General features: G+C 39.7%; 1 protein-coding gene across 1 annotated transcript; it reads right to left on the minus strand.

Annotated features, from left to right (window-relative positions):
- Positions 1 to 436: 436 nt before the first annotated feature.
- On the minus strand, positions 437 to 23,282 carry PIP4P2 (phosphatidylinositol-4,5-bisphosphate 4-phosphatase 2; the record flags this gene model as incomplete). The annotated part of the gene is made up of 7 exons (XM_080610235.1): positions 437 to 1,411; positions 2,534 to 2,624; positions 7,908 to 7,960; positions 13,659 to 13,782; positions 15,077 to 15,183; positions 16,610 to 16,758; positions 23,177 to 23,282. The coding sequence occupies 7 exons, from the start codon at positions 23,280 to 23,282 to the stop codon at positions 1,268 to 1,270; spliced, it is 774 nt and encodes a 257-aa protein (XP_080466361.1). The 3' UTR covers positions 437 to 1,267.

Genomic DNA, 23,282 nt, shown 5'->3' on the forward strand with positions numbered 1-23,282 from the left:
ATTAATTTACCCATCTGACTCCATTATCTAAATCACTACAGTTGTCTAAATCACTCAGGACATTCCTTCCAAATTTAGCAAGAACTTGTTTAAACTACAAGATGGGCAGTGCAAGAACTGGTCCCTCAATCCTTGTGAATACATCATTAGAAAAGATTCTGTTTCCGTATTCTCTTCACAAGTCAGTGCTAAATTGACTAGATGTACTTCGATGGAATGGTCCACGTTATAATTTGCTCATTTTCTTATTACAGCAGTTAGTGTGAATTTACAATATCTCCCTTTGCAGTGACCAGCGCTTCAGTCTCCCAAACAGGGAAATTCCAACATTATCAGAGAAAAGTAAGAGGCAACCCATCACCATCTTTTTGTCACCTATGTGACACTGAAGTATTATGAAAGTCATATGAAATGCTTCCCTTAGACCCTGTTAAGGAACTTGTACATACAACCAGAGTTAAGTTCCATTATCTGAGCTTGGCTTTTAGGTTTTGCCAGTTAATTAAAAAAAAGAAAAAAAAAAAACAAAAAAAAACCCAAAAAAACGACAACAAACAAAAAAACCCCAAACCAAACCCAACACCTACATCCAAGGATCCTTGAGAAGAAAGCATTTATCCTAACTGCAATCCAATCCTGGATAAATGGAAATTTAACTGGACTACCAAAATAGCATCTTTCTACCTGAAAAATATCGAAGCATACAGTGTTTACAAATGTCTCTCTAGCAACAGTGTCAGTCTTTTCAAGTACACTCACAACTTCCATTTCCTGAATAAGGTCACTATGATCTTAGGCAAAAGATACAGTAAGCAGTTCAAGCAAAATGCTTATTGCTTAGGTTTTAAAGCAAGCCACTTTGATATAATTTTAGTTAAAATGTTAAGTACAAATGTGAAGCTACTGTAGAAACACTTATAAACACTCTTGCTTTTGAATTCTTACTGATCATCTAGAAAAATGGCAGACGGATTTTAACATAACAAAGGAAATGTAAAACTTAATACTGTCTGTTGAAATAAAATTCAACACCTATAAAGACAGAGTGATGAACATGTAAACACAGCTTTAGTATTCAGAGCTAGGGAATCTAGCAGCAAAACAAACTATTTGCATATTATGTAGTGCAATGAACATTTGTTCTTAGAGACCCCCAGTCTTAAAACTACTTTGAACAGAATGGAATCCTTACAGGGAAGGTTTAAAAGTGTCCATGATGTAATACCCAGAATTACTAGATGTTCATCTGCTATAATCTTAAGTTTCTCTATGCAAAACTATGTTCTGGATAACTGACTTTAATGGCTCCCCAGTAGCAGGCTCGGATGAGGCAGATTAAACCTAAGAGATAAGCAATAGCCCAAGAAACATACGTTGCATGATACCGCCTGGCAAAATCTTGTGTACCAACCTAGAAAGAGAAAACAGTGTCAAACAGCAGCACTATCTGCTCTTCAGGAAAGAGCAAATTATATTGAGAAGCACTGTAGCACCTTTTTAACGATGGTAAGGATAAGCAGATATTTTATTGACTTAATTTTACACAATCATAGGATAATTGAACTTGGAAGGGACATCAGGAGGTCTCTAGTGCCAGCTTCTAAATCAGGCCAAGTCTAAGGTCACACAACACGTTCCTCAGGGTTTTAACCCAGCTGGGTCCAAAAAAAAAAAAACAAAACCAAGGATGTAGGCTATACAAGCCTTTGGGCAAACCGCATGGAGAAATGTGTTCACATTTTTCAACTCAGTAACATTGTTAAGAAAAGATCTCTCACTGGTTTTATTTCTGGCTGTCACTGTTTTTATTAGGGAAACTGGAAAATCCTTCATAAGTCATTGAAGCTCACATAGAAAATTATTCAGGTTATAACACAAGTTAGAGGTATAATGAGAGTCACAGATATGAACAGAACTGCAAGTATTTCCTCATCTGTATTTTCCTGGGACTTCTGGGTAGAAAACTGGCTCAAGTAACAAGTACTTCAGAGCCACGCAAGCCAGATAGTTTTCTAGCTAATAGAGTAACAACAATGTAAACCTTTCAATTCGTAAATAGCTCATTACCTGGTTTTACTCCTTAGAGCACGTACAAATTATAAAGGCATATACATGTTTAACTTTTGGAATCCCATTCACCTCCACTGGAACTATATTCCCAGCAATATGTATTTCTGGAAATCTGGAAGTTTTAAGAGTCCTAGCAAGAGCAAGATGTTCCAGTATTTCTACAGTGAAGTAAAACCATTTTTCATTAAAAAAAAAAAAAAAAAAAAAAGAGATGAAAAGTTAAATTTAACATGGGAAAGAACAGACTCTCCAAGTGCCAGAGTATTTTTTCTTTAGAACACTTCATTTTCCTGGCCAACTCAGATGATTAAGTCCATGGTTTTAATACAGATGACAAAACCCACGCAAACTTAGGAGGTTTTACTCAAATGCTGGGAAAAGAAGAGCTTGCCAACCAAGGTGCTCCCTTGTACCCACACACCCCTAGCACACAGTTGCAACTATATCATAGTACACCACTCACAGTTAATCCAACTCCAATGAAGACGCATATCATTCCAATTGTAATATATGCACAGCAGCGCCTCCGTGGCAGTGCACTTCCAACAGAAGAACTGTTAGAAAATAAATAGCATTTTAAAAGCAAAAACAAATCACAGACAGAACCTCCCTGCATAAATAGTAACTGTTCAGTCTAAATGGGGGAAGGGGAACAGAATGACAATACACATACACCATCTTAAGTTTATAAAGTTGTAGGCAAAGTTTACAGTTTTACCAAGCAGTAAAGGACAGAGTCCACATGCTTGTTTTAAAGGTGACCTATTGGTGAAGATTATCTAGTATCTAAGAATCTAGCTGCTTACAACAAAGAGAGGTGCCACACCTACAGTTTGAGTGCACCTGCCTCCTACATCTACACTGCACCCAGGTAAGTATGGTGGAGCCTTTTGAATTGCAAAACCCAAGTTTGCTTTGCAGCTTCTATGTAGGTTGCAAGACACCCTCTAGACTTAATACATGACTTTAATACAGTCACTGCATCCAAGTAACTCAGCACCCGTAAATGTCATGTAACAACCTGCACTTTATTTGATGGAGTATTTCACTCAGTACTGTTGACTGGCTAAAATTCTACCCTGTTTCTTGAAGATAAAAAACATCCCAAACATTTAGTCACAAACATAGAAAATTTTTCACACTCAACATTTCCAAAGACTGAAATCCTGTAGACACGTTTTAGTAACTTCAAAACCATGACAAGTTCTTTTTACTTTTCAGTTTTCTTTTAGGATTCTACAAGAGGCTACCTGAACAGCAAAAATCACTGTTGGCAACCAAGGTAAATAAATCCCCCATAAATAAATGTCACTCATCATCTAGACTATGAACTCCAAGACAGCTTTGTCTCTATCTGCTGTATTAAGCTAACAATTACAGTGTTTCAGTCAAACAGAAGACAAAATGAAAGAAAGACATTCCATTCTTTATTACAGGTTAGAAAAAATATTCCAGAAGCTCAGCATTGTTTAGCAAATACATCTTAAGTAACTCATCTGCAATCACATACAGCTCAGCTAATGAGGAGAATAGGAACATAATTTAATTCCACTGAAATACAGTTAATGTGTAGATCCACTGAAAGGCCTAGAGAGGCAGAGGTGCTTTCATAAGACATGTACCATCTATCTTGGAGGTAGTTTTGAAAGCATCCTGAAGCATGCTGTCATTAATTAAGTACTTCATTCCATTCTAAGAGAGCAACATGCTTTTGGAAATACTGGGATGCTTATACTCTGCATTCAAACATGCAAGGGAAAATAATTTTCATCTCCTAATAGTTCAACATATTAATTTTCTTTATAACAAAGAAAACACTGCTGAGCTATTGAAGTACTACATCTGTCATATGACTGACCAAATTTCTGGCTCCAGTTAATTAGCAATAGTAAGGCCTCATATGCTTAGCATGTGACTAGAATTTTTGAAGCATTCATCTTAGAAAGGCTTCAAATTGATTGGTTTAAGCAGCTTTACTCCAATATCATTTCTTTACAAGGAATTTCTAAAACACTCCAAGAAAAAAAAAAAAAAAAGCACAAACCCACAGTCCTTCAAGTCCCCTGAGCTTGCAAGGCAAGGGCTGAATATAAGGACCACTCACAAGCCATCTACCACATGTTTTCAGAAAAGGAAAAGTTCCAAAACTGTTCTGCTCATTAACTCCTCATGGGAAATTCCTTGTTACTGAAAGCCTCACCATGCACATTCGGGATGGGATTCTGGGTGTGATTAAGGTGGGAGAATCCCCAACTGGGGAAATAATGGTATCTTACCACCCTCTCACACACAGACCCTTCCCTCCACCCCACCTATCGAAAGCCACCCCAAATACTTCTACAGCCATTCTAGAAGAGGGATATGTTGTCTGATTCCAAGTTACACAAGAAAAAAAACACCCAAACAAAGAAGCTTTATAAAAGGGGACAGGGAAGAGACTTCTCCAAAAGCCAAACTGATGAGCACTGAGCTTGCCAAACTGACCTCAGGTTCCCTCCTTTGCAGATTTCCTGGCTGTGTACTCAGACAGCTAATTCTATTACAGAGCTGGATACCTTAGGATAAGCTGGTAGAAACGTCAGGTTCAATACACCTAAATTAAACATGATGTTCACTGCACTGTGTATTTCACAAGGATACAAAGTTCATTTTGGGAAGGAGACCTTCACTTTCAGAGCTGTCTGACTTACGACCCTGTTTTGAACTGTGCATCTATTAAAGCCATGTGTATTTTCCACCCATGTTTCTGTCTCCTCCTATACAGTAAAAAAAGCAAGGGGAGAAATCATCACCTCAAAAACAAGAAAAAAAAAATGGAAACCTTAAGAGTATCTTAAATTAACTGCCTTTCTGTTCTCACAGAAGGCACAGATGAAATACATATACAGTCTATGTTTCTATAGTCACATAATAGACCTGGGAATATTTAGTAATCCAAATAAACCATAATTTGTTTTTCATCTCCTGACAGCAATATTAGCCACTGGGACACTCTAAATGGCGAGGTTTCCCTCTACACACCCCAAATTACATATAAAACACCCAAACTAACTTGGAATCAAGAAAGCTAAAACTCTACCCCAAACCCTACCAACTGCAACAACTTTGGCAGGCACATTCAGAAATACTAAAACTGGGGTCAAAAGAACATGTTCAAATTGCAGAAGCAGTTGTTTGCATTGTGGGACTACTGAGGGTGAACTCCCTAAAAAGCTACCCAGAAGCCAGCGGTTCATTCTTTCCAAGCTGCTGCTAAAGAAGCAAAGGCACCTCCCAGACCTTCAGGCAGTGGCAGCAGATACAAAAGACAGCAAAGCAAATTTAGCATCAGGTAGTAATTAGAAGAAGGGAAAACCACCACATGGGACAGAGGCTTTTAAAGGAGTAGCACAGGAAAGAATGCAGGGTCACTTGTGCTTCAAGTAATAGAAATTATTGCCAGGATTTCAGACATGCCCTTAGAAGGGTTTTTAAGAGGAAGATCAAAATGACAGTATTTTGAAGGTGAACAGCACTGCTGAAACTAGCTTCTACAGTAGTGATGGGGTTTCAACATCCCTTTCTTTCCTAAAGGTCTTGCAGACTCTGTGGGGCAAATTCATTAGAGTTAATCACATTGTCCAACCTTACAGAGAAAAATAAGTAGGTTCTAAAGAAAAATTAAAAAAAAAAAAAAAATTGGGGAGATTTGACATTCTGAAACAAGACCTTGTAATATTCAATTCTCTTGCTAGGAACTGAAATCATGATCCTGAAGTATCTGGATGATTTAATATATACCCTGGGAAAGAGAGCAGCAGACAAAAACCAGTTCCTGCTGCTTCTCCATCATTACATGAGAGAAATACCAGAAGCCTTCCTTAAACCCTTCCTTCTGTTGGGAAACAGGCTGATAAACATCTGGTATTTTATATTTTGATACACAAAAGATGACGAAAAGAGTAAAAAGAAACAGTTTCTCTCCCACTCCCAGGTATTATCCTCTGGTGCCTTTTCCCTTAGTCTACACTATCCTTTTTTCAGTGGCAATCATCATCTGAGTCAACACAAGTAAAGAATAATTTTGCATCTGACAGTCAGCTACTAATGAAAGAAGTTTTGCATTAATAAGCTGAAATAAAGAACCCCACATTCCCTTCTGACTACTTGGCTACAGGTATGATGACCTCTGTCAAAGGGCTGAGAGAAAGCAGCAGGTCACTTCAGTTATTTATCCCATCATCACAACTCAAACCTCTGCCTCACCTATACTGTGCCCTAAATCCACGCATTAGAAATGTTTATGCTGCTGGAATGCAGAACTCTTGACCATTGCATCTCAGTCGTGGGAAGATATCAAGCAACTCATGCAACACTAAGTTACAGTATTCCATAGTTTGCCTCCTCAGCCCAAAGACAGAAATGTCTATTTGTTAAAGTTTGTTTTGTATTCTGTGATTCAGTGCCAGGCAAGCTGTAATTTTCACAAATTGCACTGCAGAGATGCTCTGGTTTTATAACATACAGATAGCTGCTTTGCACCTTCCAGACAAAAGTACTAAGGAATCCTTAGACTCCAGCTGGATTTTAAAATACAAGAAACAAATCAACAGAAGACAGATCAAAAGATCACATAGTATGACTTTTAGACTGTTCCTTGGAGAAGTTTGGGTTTTTTGCTGTTGTTTAGGTTGGGTTTCTGTTTGTTTGGGTTTTGTTTTATTGATTTTTTTAGTTTTAAAAAGGTTAAATAGTAATGATTTTGTACCTAGCGAGAATCAAGAAAAACGCTGAGGTCAACTATCAAGTGTGACATGGTAAAATATAAAACAAAGCTGCAATTAGTTTAAAAACTAACATAACAAACCACAAAACACCAACCCATCCCCCCAGGACTGAAAGGACTGAACGCAATTACAGCCAGTAAGAACACCCCTGCAAAGCAACATCTCATCAAGACCATGAGCTTTTTGACCTAAGCAAGCTACAACATACCAACTACTCCACATCCAGTGGGTTACACTCCTCAAGTTAAACATACTTGCAGGCTGAATATCGAATACTCCAGTAACAGATTTCAGCCACTGTTAGAAGACCATGCTATGCCAGTATCTACAGCACCTTTACCCTAAGCCTCCTGCTTCCCAAGGGACCTGCACCCTGTGGTTAAGATTCCATACAAATTTAGAGATGCTAGTAGCGTAGCTTTTAACAATTCAAACTAAGTGACCTTAGATAAGGAAGCCCAAACACTCAAAAAACAAACCGAACAAAAACCAAACCATAAACCACTCTTACAGCTCTTGTATTCTAATTTTTCTCCTCCTTACTGAAGAAATAGCAGGTGAATAGACAAGGTATTCCACAGTAATTCATAAACATTAAACAAGCTAATGCATTGAGATACTTAATACAAGTTAGTTGTCAACTTTATGAAATCGGTAAAACCTGTTTCAAATTACGACAAAATTATTTCATTTCCTCCTTTTACAACAAGGCAATTCAAGTTCCGCATTTAAACACGACACCTGATTAACTGTATGAAGTAGTGAAATTTCAAGGATGCAGGTTGTTAATTTTAAGAACCCATTCCTGTCTATTGTTAGCAGCTTATTTATGCCTCTAGCAATTCAATCAGAGCATTTTAATAAACGCGGGTTGGATTTGTCAGTGTTACTGACTTGTGCATAAAGAGTGGAGAATTCATGTGCACATAACATGCTCTTTAGTCCTGAAATTCAGATAAGCACAGCAAAATAATCAGCATGGCAGACATTTTACTCCAAAGACTTTATGGAAGAAACTCTAGCAACTCATTTAACAGTTAATTTATGTAAGCTTGCTTTGAGAGAACTTACATTTTTTTGCAGTGTGGGCATTTTGCTAGTGTGTTAAACCTCAGCTCCATCCACTGTAAAGAGAAAAAAAATAAAAAGGTTGAAAAACTGGCCTGAGAAAGTGTTTGTTGTACTTCATACTAAACATCACTATGAAAACATTCTGCTTCTCAGGCTTTGATTTGTTTCTTGCTTTCTTCCATAAACACAGTGCCCTTTTGTCAGTGGCAACATAGGACTGGGATTGACTGGGATTTCCATCTGAACATTTCCCATGACTTGCCTTAGTATTACAAGATTCACTTGACGTAATGTGGTTTCGTGCACAGGCACAGTATGAGCAACATGATGATATTAATACAGTTTTTTTTCTCTTATTTCCAGGACTGTGCATATACCCTGAATCCAAATAAATGTGTTTTCTTTGGCACAGTTACAGATAGATGTCTTTTCCCATCTTTCCCCAACCTTTCCATCATTTGTGAAAACAGTGCACAGCAAGATTAAAGAATATTTGAGAAAGTACATGTGTTTACAGGTTTCATACCAGTAGAGACCACCATTGGCTACTGCTGACATTTTAAAAAGGTGATATACGTACATGATACGGTCACAACCTCCCATGCACAGTCAAAAACCTGGGAAACAGCTTTAGTGAAAGTAATGCCTAGAACTACCTCAACCCCAGGATACACAGTCATACACTCATTTAAAAACAACAGTTTTATGTTGAACTTAATTGTGGTAATAGACGTATTAGACAAGCATTTTAAACATATTTGAACAAGGGGGGAGGATTATTGTTCTCTGCTCTGCAAGCATTCATATTGTATTTGCAGCTCTCTTCTGCTGCCTTTCTCAAGTGGACAGTTAGCACAGTTTCCTGGTGAAATATAATTCTCCCCTCCCTACTTAATTTGTGCAAAAGTCACACTGCAAATTACCAGCAGGGGAAGAAGCCACAGCACAGAGCACCAATGCATTCATTCAGATCCTTATCTCTGTGAGAAATCAGGAGCTGATCTGCTGAAGTGAATAGCCTTGTTATAACTGCTATGAACACAGATCAGAGCCCATCCTTGTACAGAAAACAGGACCTACCTACAGCACAGCACCATTTAAACACTGAGAAGAGAGTTATGATTTGATGGGCAAAGAAAGAGGATGTGGCTTGTAACGCCTTGCCAGGACAAGCAGGTTTTGATGCAAAAGAGGTTCTGATCTGTAGTATTTAAGGTTCACTTTCCTGCCTCTTGAAGAGTTGCCCTCAGTTTTATTTACTTCTAATGGGGATAATCATCCACTAAAAAGATATCAGGTTGGGTTTTTTTTCCTGGTCCTGAAGTATCCAATTACAATACCAATTACACAGTTGTTCTTTATTTGTTTACAAAGACTTGGGCAAACTGACTTAGCATGGTTCTATTTTATCCCTTAATGAAGCAAAAGCTTCTGTAATACTTCCCACCTGAGCAACGCATTTTAGGAGCATTAATTCTACTTCCATACTCCTGCCAGATGAGCAAGTTAGCTGTTTTTTCCTGCATTCCTGTCAAAAGCTACTCAATTTCCCTTAGCTCTACACAGCAAAAGTGGGATAAGGTGCAATTGTCAGTACCAGGGATGGAGACAAGCCTCTTCAGAGCTGTTCTTTATGCTTTTTAAACTGCAATTCCAGAAATAGAATGGAGTGTAAATCCAGGACTTGCATTCTACATATTTGTAATTTAACTTCACTGCTGTACACTAGTTTTATCCCAGTGTAAGCAACTCCATTTCCAAGGTTACTCATTAATAATCTTTCTAGGGTTTTATTTATTCTAAGATTTCTGATTACTAGCCATAATTACTAACAGATACAAACTCAAATGCATTTGGACTCCAAATATTGATGGGAAAAAATAAAGAGGCATCAATAATCTGCTTTCATTAAGAGCTACCTGGAGGTAACAGAAGGACTGTTATGAAGCCTTCTGAACAAATTGGAAATATTTGCAGAAAAAGAGCAAAAATATGACAGGACATTCAAGCTACAAGAATTCAGATCACACTAGCACAGTGGGAAAATGTTATTTTCATATATGTTGTAATTTGTGGAGTTTTGGTGGGTTTAACAAGTAGTTTAAATCATACTTAAACCTGCTATTTTTTACACGTATTCCAGAGTGCTTTAAAATATCTAATTTTGTTAAAAAAATTTGAGGTTACGGTTTCATGCAACTTAACTCCCTGCTGAGAATCACAGAATAGTTAGGGTTGGAAAGGACCTTAAAATCATCTAGTTCCAACCCCCCTGACATGGGCAGGGACACCCCACACTAAACCATGCCACCCAAGGCCTCATCCAACCTGGCCTTGAACACCGCCAAGGATGGAGCGTTCACAACCTCCCTGGGCAACCCATTCCAGTGCCTCACCACCCTCACAGTAAAGAATTTCTTCCTTATATCCAATCTAAACTTCCCCTGTTTAAGTTTGAACCCATTACCCCTTGTCCTATCACTACAGTCCCTGATGAAGAGTCCCTCCCCAGCATCCTTGTAGGCCCCCTTCAGATACTGGAAGGCTGCTATGAGGTCTCCACACAGCCTTCTCTTCTCCAGGCTGAGAATAAACATTATTTTTCCAATTGAAACAATACAATAAACAAAAGTCCAAACCTCTGGTTACATGTACTAAAACACAGATGAAGATTTCAGAGAGCTCTTCAATGTTTCAGCTGTGGACAAAACCAGACATCTATCAAGGAGATTACTAGAAAAATATGTAAATTTTTTTCCATCTGAGCCTAAAATACTTCTCAGTACCTTCGGTACAAGACAGAGGAAAAATTAAGGGGGTGGGGAGGAGAAAGGGTTTTCTATTCTATTATTTTGGAAGAAATAATTTTCGTATTTCATGAGATTTAGAAAAATAAAACTGATAGAGCACAACAGACAAAGTGCAGTGGTCAGCCTATAGCATCTGGCTTCCATAGCTTGCTCCTGGTCTCCTGTCCTCAAGGGTCTCCCCAAAAGCAGGATGGTAGCAGAAGGATGGTGGAGGGGAGGACAACACAGGGACATTTCCAAAGTCAACTCAGCCTCTGACAGCCACAGACCCTGGGAGAGGGGTTGCAGTGAATGCCTCACTGCTGACAGAAACAGTATCTCAGCCACAGACCAAGTCCAGAAGCTCCCCAAAAAGCCTAAACCTGATCAGATTGCAATTTAGCAAGACAGTTAAACCCTCCTCCTGCCCTCCTTTTCTATTCCACCACTTTTTCCACTTGCCTGAACTCCAACTGCCAGAAAGAGAAACACAAAGGACTTCATCCTATCAGGTTACTGAAGAAAAAAAATAATCTGATGAACAAAATGAAAATAACTAGTGATAGTTCAGTATTGCCTCAGTACTAAGTCATTTTCCCAGCTAAGACTGAGATAGTTTTAAGGCACTCCATAGCATGAAGCATGCTTTTAACAATTTGTCAAAAACAACCTCCACACACAGAGGCAGGGAAAGCCCAGCCCATACCTACACACAAATAAACAAAAGAATCTTGGAAAGGTGATGAACAAGTTGATACTCTTAAAAGAACACTGAACAAGCAACTAACAACTTGACTTTTACACTCCAGCAATTCTAGCTTTGCTTGTCTATTTTATCTATTTTTTTTAACTGCCAAGTAAAGTAAAACAGATACCTTATTGAGTTGCTAAGAACATTCAGCATTACATATTTGCTTCACAATGTGGATATAGCAAAGGGCAGAAATACCCCTGCAGAAGCTGAATTTCCAGGCTGGCTAAAGCACTTCTGTTTTGTGCTTCTCTGCTCACTCTCAAACCCAAGCTATTTCCTGATTTTTCTTAACTAAAAATTTTATTTGCAGAACCTCACAACTTAGTAACAGAAAACAGCAGAAGAGTGGTGGGAATGCTGTGTGAAGTGAGAGAAAAGGGTTTGTCTCTTGATAACTACCATAAAAGAATTCAAGCTTCAAATTTCTAATGAATTTAATGGTTACTTTTCAATGTTCTGTGAAGTGGTAAATTGGTCTTACTGGCAGATGGGACTGTGAAGCAACCATCAGATCTGAAGTCACATGCCTTTTAAGGCATAATCTAGTAGTTCGGAGCAAAATCAGCCTTTGTGAGTTTGGTGCTTTTTCCCTTTATGTTCACATAAAGAAGGTCATAGTGTAAGCTACAGAATTAATTTGGGCTGCACTTACAGAAAGCAAATAGAAGATAAAGACAAATAAAACTCCCATACTTATGAAAGCCCCCAAAGTTCAGCCAGTAATTTAGCAATAAGAATTTCACTTCATAGCACTGAGTCTCCCTAATAATTAAAAGAAAACCCCTTAAAATCCCATAGTAGATGGTCTTGTGTATTGAGACCACATTAAAACTTAATACCATAACTGTTCTACAGCACTACTTTAACCTGTGCAGTTTTAAAGCTAAAAAGCATAATTGCATTACAAAATTAGATTATGACTCTGTATTAAACTATAGTGTCCATGCAGGTACTCAGCACTTTACTACTTACTTTTTTACTTACATACTATTATATTGAAAAAATAGAAGAAAAGGCAACCTTTAATAAAAGAATCCTGGTTTAAAATATGTACTTGAGACAGCTTATTCTTCTGTAGATCCAGTAGTTTTCTGTTAGCAACATTATTCTATATTGCATACAATGTTCTTACTAGTTAAGGCCCAATACAGACTTGCATTTAGAAGGGTTAAATGCAGACAGAATATTTCTCAAGCATCTAATGGTTTTTTGGTAGCACATTACTTGTAAGTTCATAATTAATTCCCTAGTTTTCTTTAAAAAAAAAAAAAAAAAAAAAAGCGTAAGAGCCATCTCTTGGTCTCTGCATTCATCATCTACTACAGTAGTTAATCCATTACAGCACACCTCACTGATCTGTAGGCCTGAAGGCACAAGTCCATTCCATTATAGAACACATCACAAGCAAACCCTTCTCTCACTGCTGACAGAAGCCAACGTGGGGTGCCATCTCCTAAGCTTTTCTCCTTTCACGAAACCCACTTGAGTGTTCTCTGGCCTGAAATAATCCTTTGTTTTAGGAACATAACACCACTCTGGTGACTGTTCAGGTCCTTCAGCTGTACCACTTAACTCAGCCGTTTCCCATAACTCTCAAACCTGACCAATATTTAAGCACTGCTAGGTGCTGAAGCTAAAGCTAACTTGTGCATTGCAATCAATATTCAAGCATGGCAGCCACTTATCCATCCAAAGGCTACAAACAGCTCAACAGCAGATGAGTATTCTTGCACCCATCCACTTCAAAAATACGATCAACTGTCAGCCTCAGAGAGAAACTAAAATCTCCAGTTCTGTAACAACTGACAGATAAGCTAATGGCAAATGCTATAACAAACAGCCTTCAGGGGCCCATACAGCAACAGCACAACAGTTCTTTTAGCCACTGCAGAACATAGCCATCATTGCAAGCAGAACAGAACCTGGAACTGTAACATTTTTTGCCAGCACCATCCACTCTCACATCACTAACCAATAAGACTGAATTTGTGCTTTACCCACACATGCACAGAAAGACTGTTAAAAGTTTTATATGCATGTAAAGATAACCACATACAGAACAAACATCCATAGCAATGTGAGAACAGAAGAAGCTTTAGTTCCTCAATGATGCCATACTGTGAGTCAATACGCTTTTAAATGTGCTTACAACAAATAGCTTGCGGGATAGTACAGTGAGGTTAAAGGCAAACGTGGTGCTTTACTTACAAGGAACGTATTTCCACAGTGCCCACACACCACTCTAGTTCCGTCTGGTTGAACTGGCAAGGCAGGCTGAGCTGGCTGCTCTTCTGGGATCAGCATTACTGGACCAAGAGTAATGATGCGTCTACTGCATTAAGAACATTAAATGTACATGTAATTAAGGTAGCAAAAGAGAAGGACGATGTGCTTAAGCAATTAGCTCAGTCACTATCAAATATTTTATGCTTTTAAACTATCATCTGCTTTTAAACTCTCATCTGCTTTTGGAAACAGACAACTCCATCCAGTTTTGGTCTCTCTCCAAAGTGTTTTCCTTTTCAGTTTTCAAAACATTCTCTTTCACTGTAAGATCAACCACACAAGCCAGAACCCTGTAGGGATCAAAGAGTTGCCATCATATGGCAGAAACACTCCTCAGGAAAATGTAATCTTAATACTCTGGCTGAGGCAAGCCCATGACCTGGAATGTACATACCCACGTGAAACATGCAGAAAGGGTAAGGACTCTTCTATAACGTCATTCTCCTTCCTAAGTCACATACTCCTCCTTCCCACACTACTACAACCACGTCAATATAAGCAGCACATCCATATTTGTACAGTAAAAATTCCATTCAACTTGAATGAATCAAAAAGGAAAACCACCCCAGGCTGACTAAATGCAATCAATTTAGTTTAAAAAACTGTAAGTATTTGCATTTATTGTCAAGTTTCCAGTTTAACTAAACAACTTGTTTGTCCACAATGAAAGTACCCAAGTTAACCAACTCAAAGCAGAACAAGCATCAGACTTCCTAGCATGAAAAAAGTGAAGGGAAAAATTAGAACATTATTTACCTTGCACTGCATCTCTCTCCATATACAACCAAAATTGTATTCTGGAAGGCCTCCCTTCAGTCTGGAGCCTTTCATTTAGGTCATATCCCCAACTCTCTTTAAAAGTACCCCAAGTTTGCTAATCTTCTAGTAAGGTAAATACATTCACCATCATAGAAAAAATGCTGAGATACATGCTTTGGGGATTATTTTAACAACATTAAGGAGTTTCTGATTCTGCTTGGTTACCAACCACATGAAATATTACAACTGAAGCATGCCACAAACATTTTTTCACACTTAGAAAGTATTTGTAATTTTCTCAATTTTTTTTTTCCCAATTCCCAATTTTTTAATTGGGAAACACACATCTGAGACTATCACTAAATAAGAAAAAAAAGAAATTTTTTCTCTTTAAAGTTAATCTTAAAAAAAAATTAATTCAAAACTGAGACTAGCACAACCTGTGTCTGCAGTAACTCAATAATGCTCTGTAAGTGTCCAGTGTACAGGGGTACACGTTTGAACCTCTCAGTTTTAAATATTCAACATAAAACAGCTTTACAGAAAACTCTCTCAAAGCACTTACAGCTTTTTATTCTTACCAGTTTGGTCTTGGACAGCCTATTTTCCGAGACGTATCCTTACAGATAAGGAGACAGTTACATTGACATCTAACATACTTCTTCCCTGAAGGAGGGTTTTTGATTGGCTAAAAAAACAAAGAAAAAAAACACACAAAAGAACACACATCAGAAGTCACAGCAATTCACATTTTTTCCTCTTAACAGTATGACAAAGCAGAACAACTTCAGTTACAAGTTCTGGCTAACAGAGAAATATAGTTCCTCTTACAGAGGAAATCTGAGTCAAGATAAAATTAGAAGCTTTCTCTCTTTCCAGAGAAAGAAGTGCAAGTTTCCTCACTTGAAAAAACAAGAGATTCTGCAAACTAATGGAAAAAACATTTGTATTTTTAGCAATGACTAATTCAAGTCATTGCTAAAACTTCAGTTTAGTCATTTTTTAAAATGTGAGCTTAAGTAGTGGTATATTAAAACAAAAAAAAAAATACAGTCAAAACATCAAACCAGCCTCCTTGCCTGGTACAATGGCTTTACTCAACAGTGAAAGCATCAGTCTGGTTCTCAGTCTCCAAGAGATTATGTAGACATCACTGAACTGTAATTTTAATTTAAACTGTACTGAAATTATCTTTCTCCAATGTGGGAGTCAAGTTTCCAGGTCCCTTTCATACAGCAAACCAAAAACTGCAAGATCTTTGGTTTGAAACATTATATATTGGCAGGCAAAGTGCGTATTAACGCCAGGTTCTCTACTTTCTCTCAGATAAAAAGAGAAAAAAGGGAAGAAACAAAAGAAGAAAGAATAAAGCTCTGCAGTTTTAAGGCTTCCCATTTTCAGGACGTATTTTAAAGCTCTTTTCATAATATAAATCCAATCCAGTGTTTTTCATGCAAATGCCCCCTGTAGCTGTGGAATGCTGCAATATCAGATCCCAAAACTAAAACTGGCAGGAAGGAAAAATAAATAAATAAATAAATAGAAGCAGAAGGACAAATACTGATGACTTGAAATACAAAAAGGGAAAGAAGACAGAAGAGCAGAAAGGTCTGTGATCACTGGAGAAGAACCTAGAATTTATGCATGTCAAGACTGTTGCATTGTGGTTCATTAGCAGGCTAACGAACTGACTGAATGGTATTGCAGGAGGAAAGCATACAGTCAGAGAGAGGTATGGGTTAGTTACTTTGTTTCTTCCACTGTTAAAATAATTCAGTTGTTCTTTTCATCCCACCAAAACCAGCTTCACTCTTCTTTACAGGAGAGCAATTGCTTAAACAACATGTTTGCTTTTTGTCCTCATCAGAAGGAAACATCCTGCACAGCCAGCTCAGAAGCATGATGATTTATCCTAACTGCTTTTGACTGTCCTAGGCCCAGAAGTTCTGGAATCTGCACGCTAGCTACACTGCAGTCAGCTGTGCTGACAGGTCCTCTGCAGGGATAGCAGGAACTCGTTCTTTGTAGGTGAGGACATGAATTCTACCAGCAACTTACTTCAATTTTCCCCCCACTTTCCTTCACAAAAAGAAAACCCTAAAACTCCATTTTACCGTAGCTTCATTGCAAACTGTGCACTTAACGACGTGTTGGTGTAGCTTGCCGTCCAAATTGATTAGAGACTGGCACACACGGCAGTTTATTACAGGAACACCGCTGGCATCTGGACTTGCAATGGCAGTATATGGAGGAGGAAGCTCTGCTGCAAGAGATCAGGAAATCTCAGCTGGAAAAACAGAGGATCCTAAAACAACATCAGCAAACATACTATCTAACAGTCTCAGCTTCAAAATAAGAAAATATATCAAAAAATAAAAATTTAAATTAATGATTTGTATAAACATAAGACAAACCTGAGTTTGCTTTCCTTTCCCCCACAACTTCTGTGTACCCAAACATCAACTGTAGTTGCACATAAAGCATACTAGCAACATACTCTTAAGTCACCCCAGAAAAACAGATCAGTCAAAAGGCTCATCTATGCAACTTTTGTTTTCAAATCAGCTTTTTACAGTCATTAAAAGGGGGTGAAAAACCCTGAACAAAACCCTCAAGTCCACCACAGATTCGTAGCAACCAGAAACTGGCTTCAGATGGAAGAAAACCGCAGAAGATAAAAGAAGACACAGGTAGGTAGAAGAGCCATAACCAGCATTTAGAAACATCTGGAGAGACTGAAAACATAGACAAGTGTTTATCACATAGTAACAAATACTACAGGTAAAAAATACACAATCACAGAACGGTTGAAGCTGGAGGGGACCACCAGAGGTCATTTGGCCCAACCTCCCTACTCAAACAGGATCACCAAGAGCACATTGCTCAGGATTGTGTCCAGATGGCTCTAGAGTATCCCCCATGGAAGGAGACTCCACCACCTCTCTGGGCAACCTGTTCCAATGCTCAGTCACCCTCACAGTGAAGAAGCATTTCTTCATGTTCAGGTGGAACTTCCTATGGTTTAGTTTATGCCCCTTGCCTCTGTTCAATTGCCTGGCACCACTAATAAAGAGTCTGTTCCTGTCCTCTTGACACCCTCCCTTCTGATACTCAAACACACTGATCAGATCCTGCAGAGCTTTCTCTTCTTCAGGCTGAACAGAAGCAGCTACCTCAGCCTTTCCTCACAGGAGAGAAGCTCCAAACCCTTAGTCATTCTAGCAGCCCTTCAGCTGGACTTCCTCCAGGAGCTTCATGTCTCTCTTGCACTGGAAAGCCCAGAACTGGACACAGTGATTTAGGCGAGGAATACAGAAAAGTCCTGTTAAGGAAACAGGTCTTGGATTTGAAATGGCATGAAGTGCTTCTTTTTTGAGTGCAACACCACCAAGTTTATGCCATCTTGATGGGGGGGGGGGGGGGGAAATAAATAAAAATTAACTGAACCTTCAGAGCTTCTGTTTTGGAGGGTTCAGATATTTTTGTTGTCCAAGAGCCAAAGCACAGATGCACAAGGAGGTCTTTAATCACTTAGGACAGGCTAACGCAAGAGAGACCACAGCGTCTCCAGGCCCCTGTGGAAGGGCAGATTTCAGCTTTGCCAGTCCTGAGCCCACTGCAAACAGGAGGCAGTGCTCAAGATCCCTCTCTGTTCAAGAATCCATGGAATGAAAACAATTCAACACAGCAACCTCTCATAAACTAATTACCACAATTGTTTGGCATTTAACAGCACCAGCTTTTATTTCATCAAGAAGTTCTGGGCTGTTCAGGTAAGCAAATAAGGAATGGACTTAGTAGTTCATAGTTAACTTTTTTTTTATACTAATAGTTTGAAATACTCAGCAGCCTTGGACTCCAATAAATTATTTCATAATTATACCTAAGCAGCCAGTAAAACCCTGAGAAAAGCAGTGAGAGATCAGCCTACTTTCAGTTTACAAACACACTGAACAGAGCAGTATCTGCTGTAGGGTAGCAAGGGAAGAAATCGCAGGCTGCTATCAAAGGTGACAAGCCCAAAGGTGTCATCAAGTATGAAATTTAAGCCTATAAGAAAGCACTCATCACTCCTTCACTCTGTTTTAAAGTGAATGTCATAAACTGAAGGGATATAAGAAAAAAATAATCACAAACTTGTGAAGCAGCATTGCTGTTGAGTGCTGCTATTTGCTACTGGGCCTACAAACAATCCAGACCTGTACTTGATTTTAACTCACAGAGGCAGCGGAAGGAAGGTGGGCACTCTCAGGGTCTGAGAATCACATCCAACATACTTGAATTCTTTCAGATGAGAAACAAAATTAACTTATATGCAGCAATGCAGTTCTTAAGTCATGGTGCAAACTGATGCTCTGTTACTTGAGCAAGTAAACTTCACACCTTCAGCTTTGGTACGGCAGTTGCAGAAACCAACATCCTTAATAAATATCTGGTAACTTAAAAGTATTGTCCTGATTTTTTCTGTTCCTCAGGAATTACATTCTAAGAAAATAATTTTTGACTGAATGCTATATTAAGAATAACAAATATTTTGCAGTACTGTGTTACCCTAATTTCAGTACAACACACATGCAAGACAAAAGCCCAACCCACACACACTTTGGCAGCTGGAAACAATCTCAATCATATTAGACCACTGCAGAAACCACGTTTGAGATTTGGATGATGAGAACAACAGTGGTTTAGCTGTGAATGGCAAAGTCAAGGCTGCTGCAAGGGGGTTTTGGCCGTAAGCAAGCTGCCTAACTCTCCTGCAGCAAGCAGCTGACACACTTTCTGGCTAGAAAATAGCCATAAAACAAAAAGGCATGTCCAGTAGACCAAATATCAAACTCTCTGTCAAGACACCCCTACAGCTCAGTCCCAGCTTTGAAGTTGCTTTTCTGCAAAGCAACAATAATGTTAAAGAATTTTGTTGCTTTGTCCTCTCCATTTAAAGCACAACTTCTCAAATCTAGCAACTGCGCACAGCACAGCTGTACAAAGGAAAGGCAAACAGTACCTTTTGAGGTGTACTAGGAGGTAAAATGATACACACATCCCTGAGACTTTCAGCTTCCCACAATGCAGCAAGTTGAAGAATTGGAGACCATACCTTTCTAGACATTTATAATATTCTATAACCTGCTCGTTAAGTATCAACTCTTTGGATTCTGAAAGCTGAAATGAGGTATATGAGCACCTGCAGACACTGCCAGCCACTTCTCAAGCCTCATCCTGGAGCTGCTTGGCTTCCAGGTAAGCAGCCTTGCTGTTCCCGTCCTGCTGGCTCAGCAAATTTCAGATAGCAAGCGAATAATGGCTGCTTTTCAGAGTGGTGCTGCAGAAGATAACATTGCTATGGAGCAGAAAGCCTGAGGTATCTTGGCACTGCAACCTTCATGCTTAAAGTACACTCGGAAGAGTTCCAAAAAAAAAAAAAAAAAAAAAAACAAAACCAACCAACCAAACCAGCAAAAGCCATGAAAATTAAATTTCAGGAAAAGTATATGGGCGGGGAAGGGGGCAGAAGTGAAAAGGAAAAATAAAGGCATCATCTCAAGAGTTTGATCAGTACCACTTAATAAAGAGGTTTCAAAGAACATTCACATAATCTGGTATGATTTTTTGTTTGGTTTTGACAGCCTGAATTTCAGGCTAAAACCAGTTCATAAAGGTTCATCATGTTGGATGTGATTATATGGTTGGCAAGTCTCATGTATGCACCAGAGGTTTGGGGATACATTTAATGAGATATTGAATACTTTGCTGCTGACATACCAGCTTACAGATTTACTATCAGTTTTTCTTTAAAAAAAAATTAAAAATCCAACAGTAATTAGATCAGCAAGATTAGCACAGTGCCCTAGCATGCAGCACGTCTGACTAGCCTTCAATTCCCTCTTCACCCCCATAGGACAGAAATACAGTGGAAAATACCACATATTCAACCTTAGAAATTCCTTGTGGTGCTTAGGCACTTTCCTCCCTTGCTATCTGAAGGGCGGAAACCACAAAGAACCACTTGTGGCTTACCTGGGTCAAACAGAAATCAGTTTGTTTTGGGGGTTGTTTTGCTATTTCATTTGCTTAAAAATATGAAATAAATTTACCTTATCTTGACCTGCGAGGGCATGGGTGAGAGAACAAAAGTTAATGATCTATGTCAGAGAGAGGTCATTAAGGACTGAGAAAGCCTGAAAAAAAAAGCCTGAAGTGGGGAAAAGCACTGAATAACTACCTTAGTACAGGGAGCAGAGCTGATGGTCCCACTCACAGTGTATGTGAAATGTTTCTTAAATAGCATGCCCTGTGTCCAAATCAAACAGATTTTTCTTGCTTGCACCCATCACTACAAACAAACCCTGAGCCATTACCAGGATTCAGCCACCTACCAGCTTACTCTGAACAAGGTCAGCTGGGTCTCAGCTGCAGCACAACAAGGGAAGAGGCAAACCATGGCCTTTCTAATTTAAAGCTCAGGGTGACATATTGGGCACAGTAGATAGTTACAGGGATATGTCTATTAATGTACTTCAGGTGGTACTCTGGATGGTGATCAGCTTCTTTCTCCTTCCTCTTCAGCTCCACATCAGCCAGATGTTAAGCAAGGAAGCACTGCAGAAATTATCCCCAAAAGAATGCTTCTTCCCTCTATGGGAAGTGGGACTTGTGCTAAGATGAGAGATAAAGATTGCCTGTTAGCTTAAAAGGTGGTTTAACTTGCATAGATCCTTTCACTAAGGATTACTGACAGAGCAAGGAAACTAGAGCCACTGAACAGATGTCACAGCTCTGCAAAATTTCATGCTGTAGGTATCTTCTTGTAAGCTTTGTAGAGCAGGTTTGAAGTGCTACCCAGTATGCTTGCTTGTGGACTGATCCAATAAGAGGCCCTCAACTTCTGGAGAGATGTCTGACATTTAAGAAAGCTCTATGGTTCTTCCTTACTTTTGGGAACAAGCCACTTATCTCAGTTGCCACACCCCACCACTGGGGCCACAGGTGAGCTACAGGTGTGCTCTCGAAGGCGCAGCACAACCCAGCTACCAACGGAAATGAGCATCTGGGGTCCTGCTTGTTTCCAGGTCATGAGTTTTACCCTGGGTTCAAACAAGAGTCCCTGATCTAATGCAACTTCATTACTTTTTAAATCTGTAAAGACCTTTTTAAAAACAGATTGAAATGTGCACAAAAGTAACAGTTACAGGATAAGACCTACTATGAATGGAAACACTGAATAACAGAAATTAAACTAACGTGGATTTCTGGATTTCTTTTAACTACAAAACTTAAGGGATGATGCCAGTCCTACACAATTTGATTGAAAAAAAAAACAACAACAAAATAATAAATAATAAACAACAAAAATAATCCAAACCAACCTCTGCTGTTTTTCAGGCTGATATTCATTCCTGCAATTCAAACTAAGTAAACAGCCAACATTAGCAACAGCACTAACTGACACACATTTTCATGTCAAGGCAAAGAGGCCTAGCTTTCTATGAATTTAAATATTATTCAAAACAGCCAGATGCTCACTTAAAGCATTCTAGTTGCATACATGTGTCATGAATCTATATAATTACAGAAAAATCCTCAAGAAAGGGCCAACACACTGGAGCCACTGAGATCAGGGCTGTAATCTTACATTTTAAAGGCTACTGCTAGCAGAGCTACACTAATCTTATTCAGTCTTGATTCCTTCAGCTTTCTCCCCACCTCACTTTCTGCTCCAGAACATTTCATGGGGGGCAGGGAGGAAATCTACTGATGTATTTTGTAAACCTCCTGATTCTAAATATTTTTTTCACCTGCTTACTAAAAATTCAGTATTGATTAACAGGACAATTTCTTAAGTCTGTGCAAGAAATGTAATACTATATTATTCAGCCACGATTCCGGATTTGTAACCACAGTATCTGACCTTCCTCAAAAATAAAGCCAGTATTAGCTACGGCCTTGAAATATATTTGCAAGGACATCCTAATGGTTCTTCAGCTATGGCCTTGCATAGAGCCCCTGCGTTATCTGGCTGCCAGACCAAGAGCTGGGTAGCTGGCACCTCTGGATTAGCGCACTTCCGTGGTCGCTAGAGATGAGACAGGGATCTGCGTCCTTTAGTCTGCTTCGACGCTCCTGCGTTACACCTCTGCTGCTGCCGCCCTGCAGCTCACTGCGCCGAGTTTAGTTGTTCATAGCTCAGAATTCATCCTGCTCCTAATTAATGGGGGAACCGAAGCTCAACAATTACCTTGCAAGCTCCGACATGCGGGTAAGTTATAATAAAGAGACTGGTTCGGGCTTGTTCTGCCACTGCGAACAATTATTGTATTTTTTTTTTTCCCCTCTGAGGAGTTCCCTCGGGAGCGCAGAGCTCGGCCTACCCGGTCCTGACCGGCGATACCTGTTGTTGCCCAGATCGTCCCCTGTCGCTGGGGCAGGGCGAGGACTTCCGCTCGCCCGCCCGCGGCTCCCGGCCCGGTCCCGCCGCGGCGGTAACTTCACCCGCCGACAAGGACGGAGGAGCCGCCGCAGCCGGGCGGAGCCGCCGCGTCCCCCGCGGCCGCAGTGCCTTGGCCCCCCCGGCCTGAACCCCTCTGGGCCTGCCTGCCCGCCCCGCTGCCCCTTGCCCGGCACAGCCCCGCGGGCAGCAGCTCAGTGGCGCCGAGCGAGCAGAGAGTCAGCGGCCGCCTTACCTCGGGGGCTGCTGTCCGGCAAATAGGGCGGCGCGGTCGGTGTGACATTGCCGGAGCCGGGCGCGGAGAGCAAGGGGGAGCGCTCGTCCATCCCCTCAGCAGCCAT

This window comes from Psittacula echo (assembly GCF_963264785.1).
Source record: "Psittacula echo genome assembly, chromosome: 2".
Lineage (NCBI taxonomy): Eukaryota > Metazoa > Chordata > Aves > Psittaciformes > Psittacidae > Psittacula > Psittacula echo.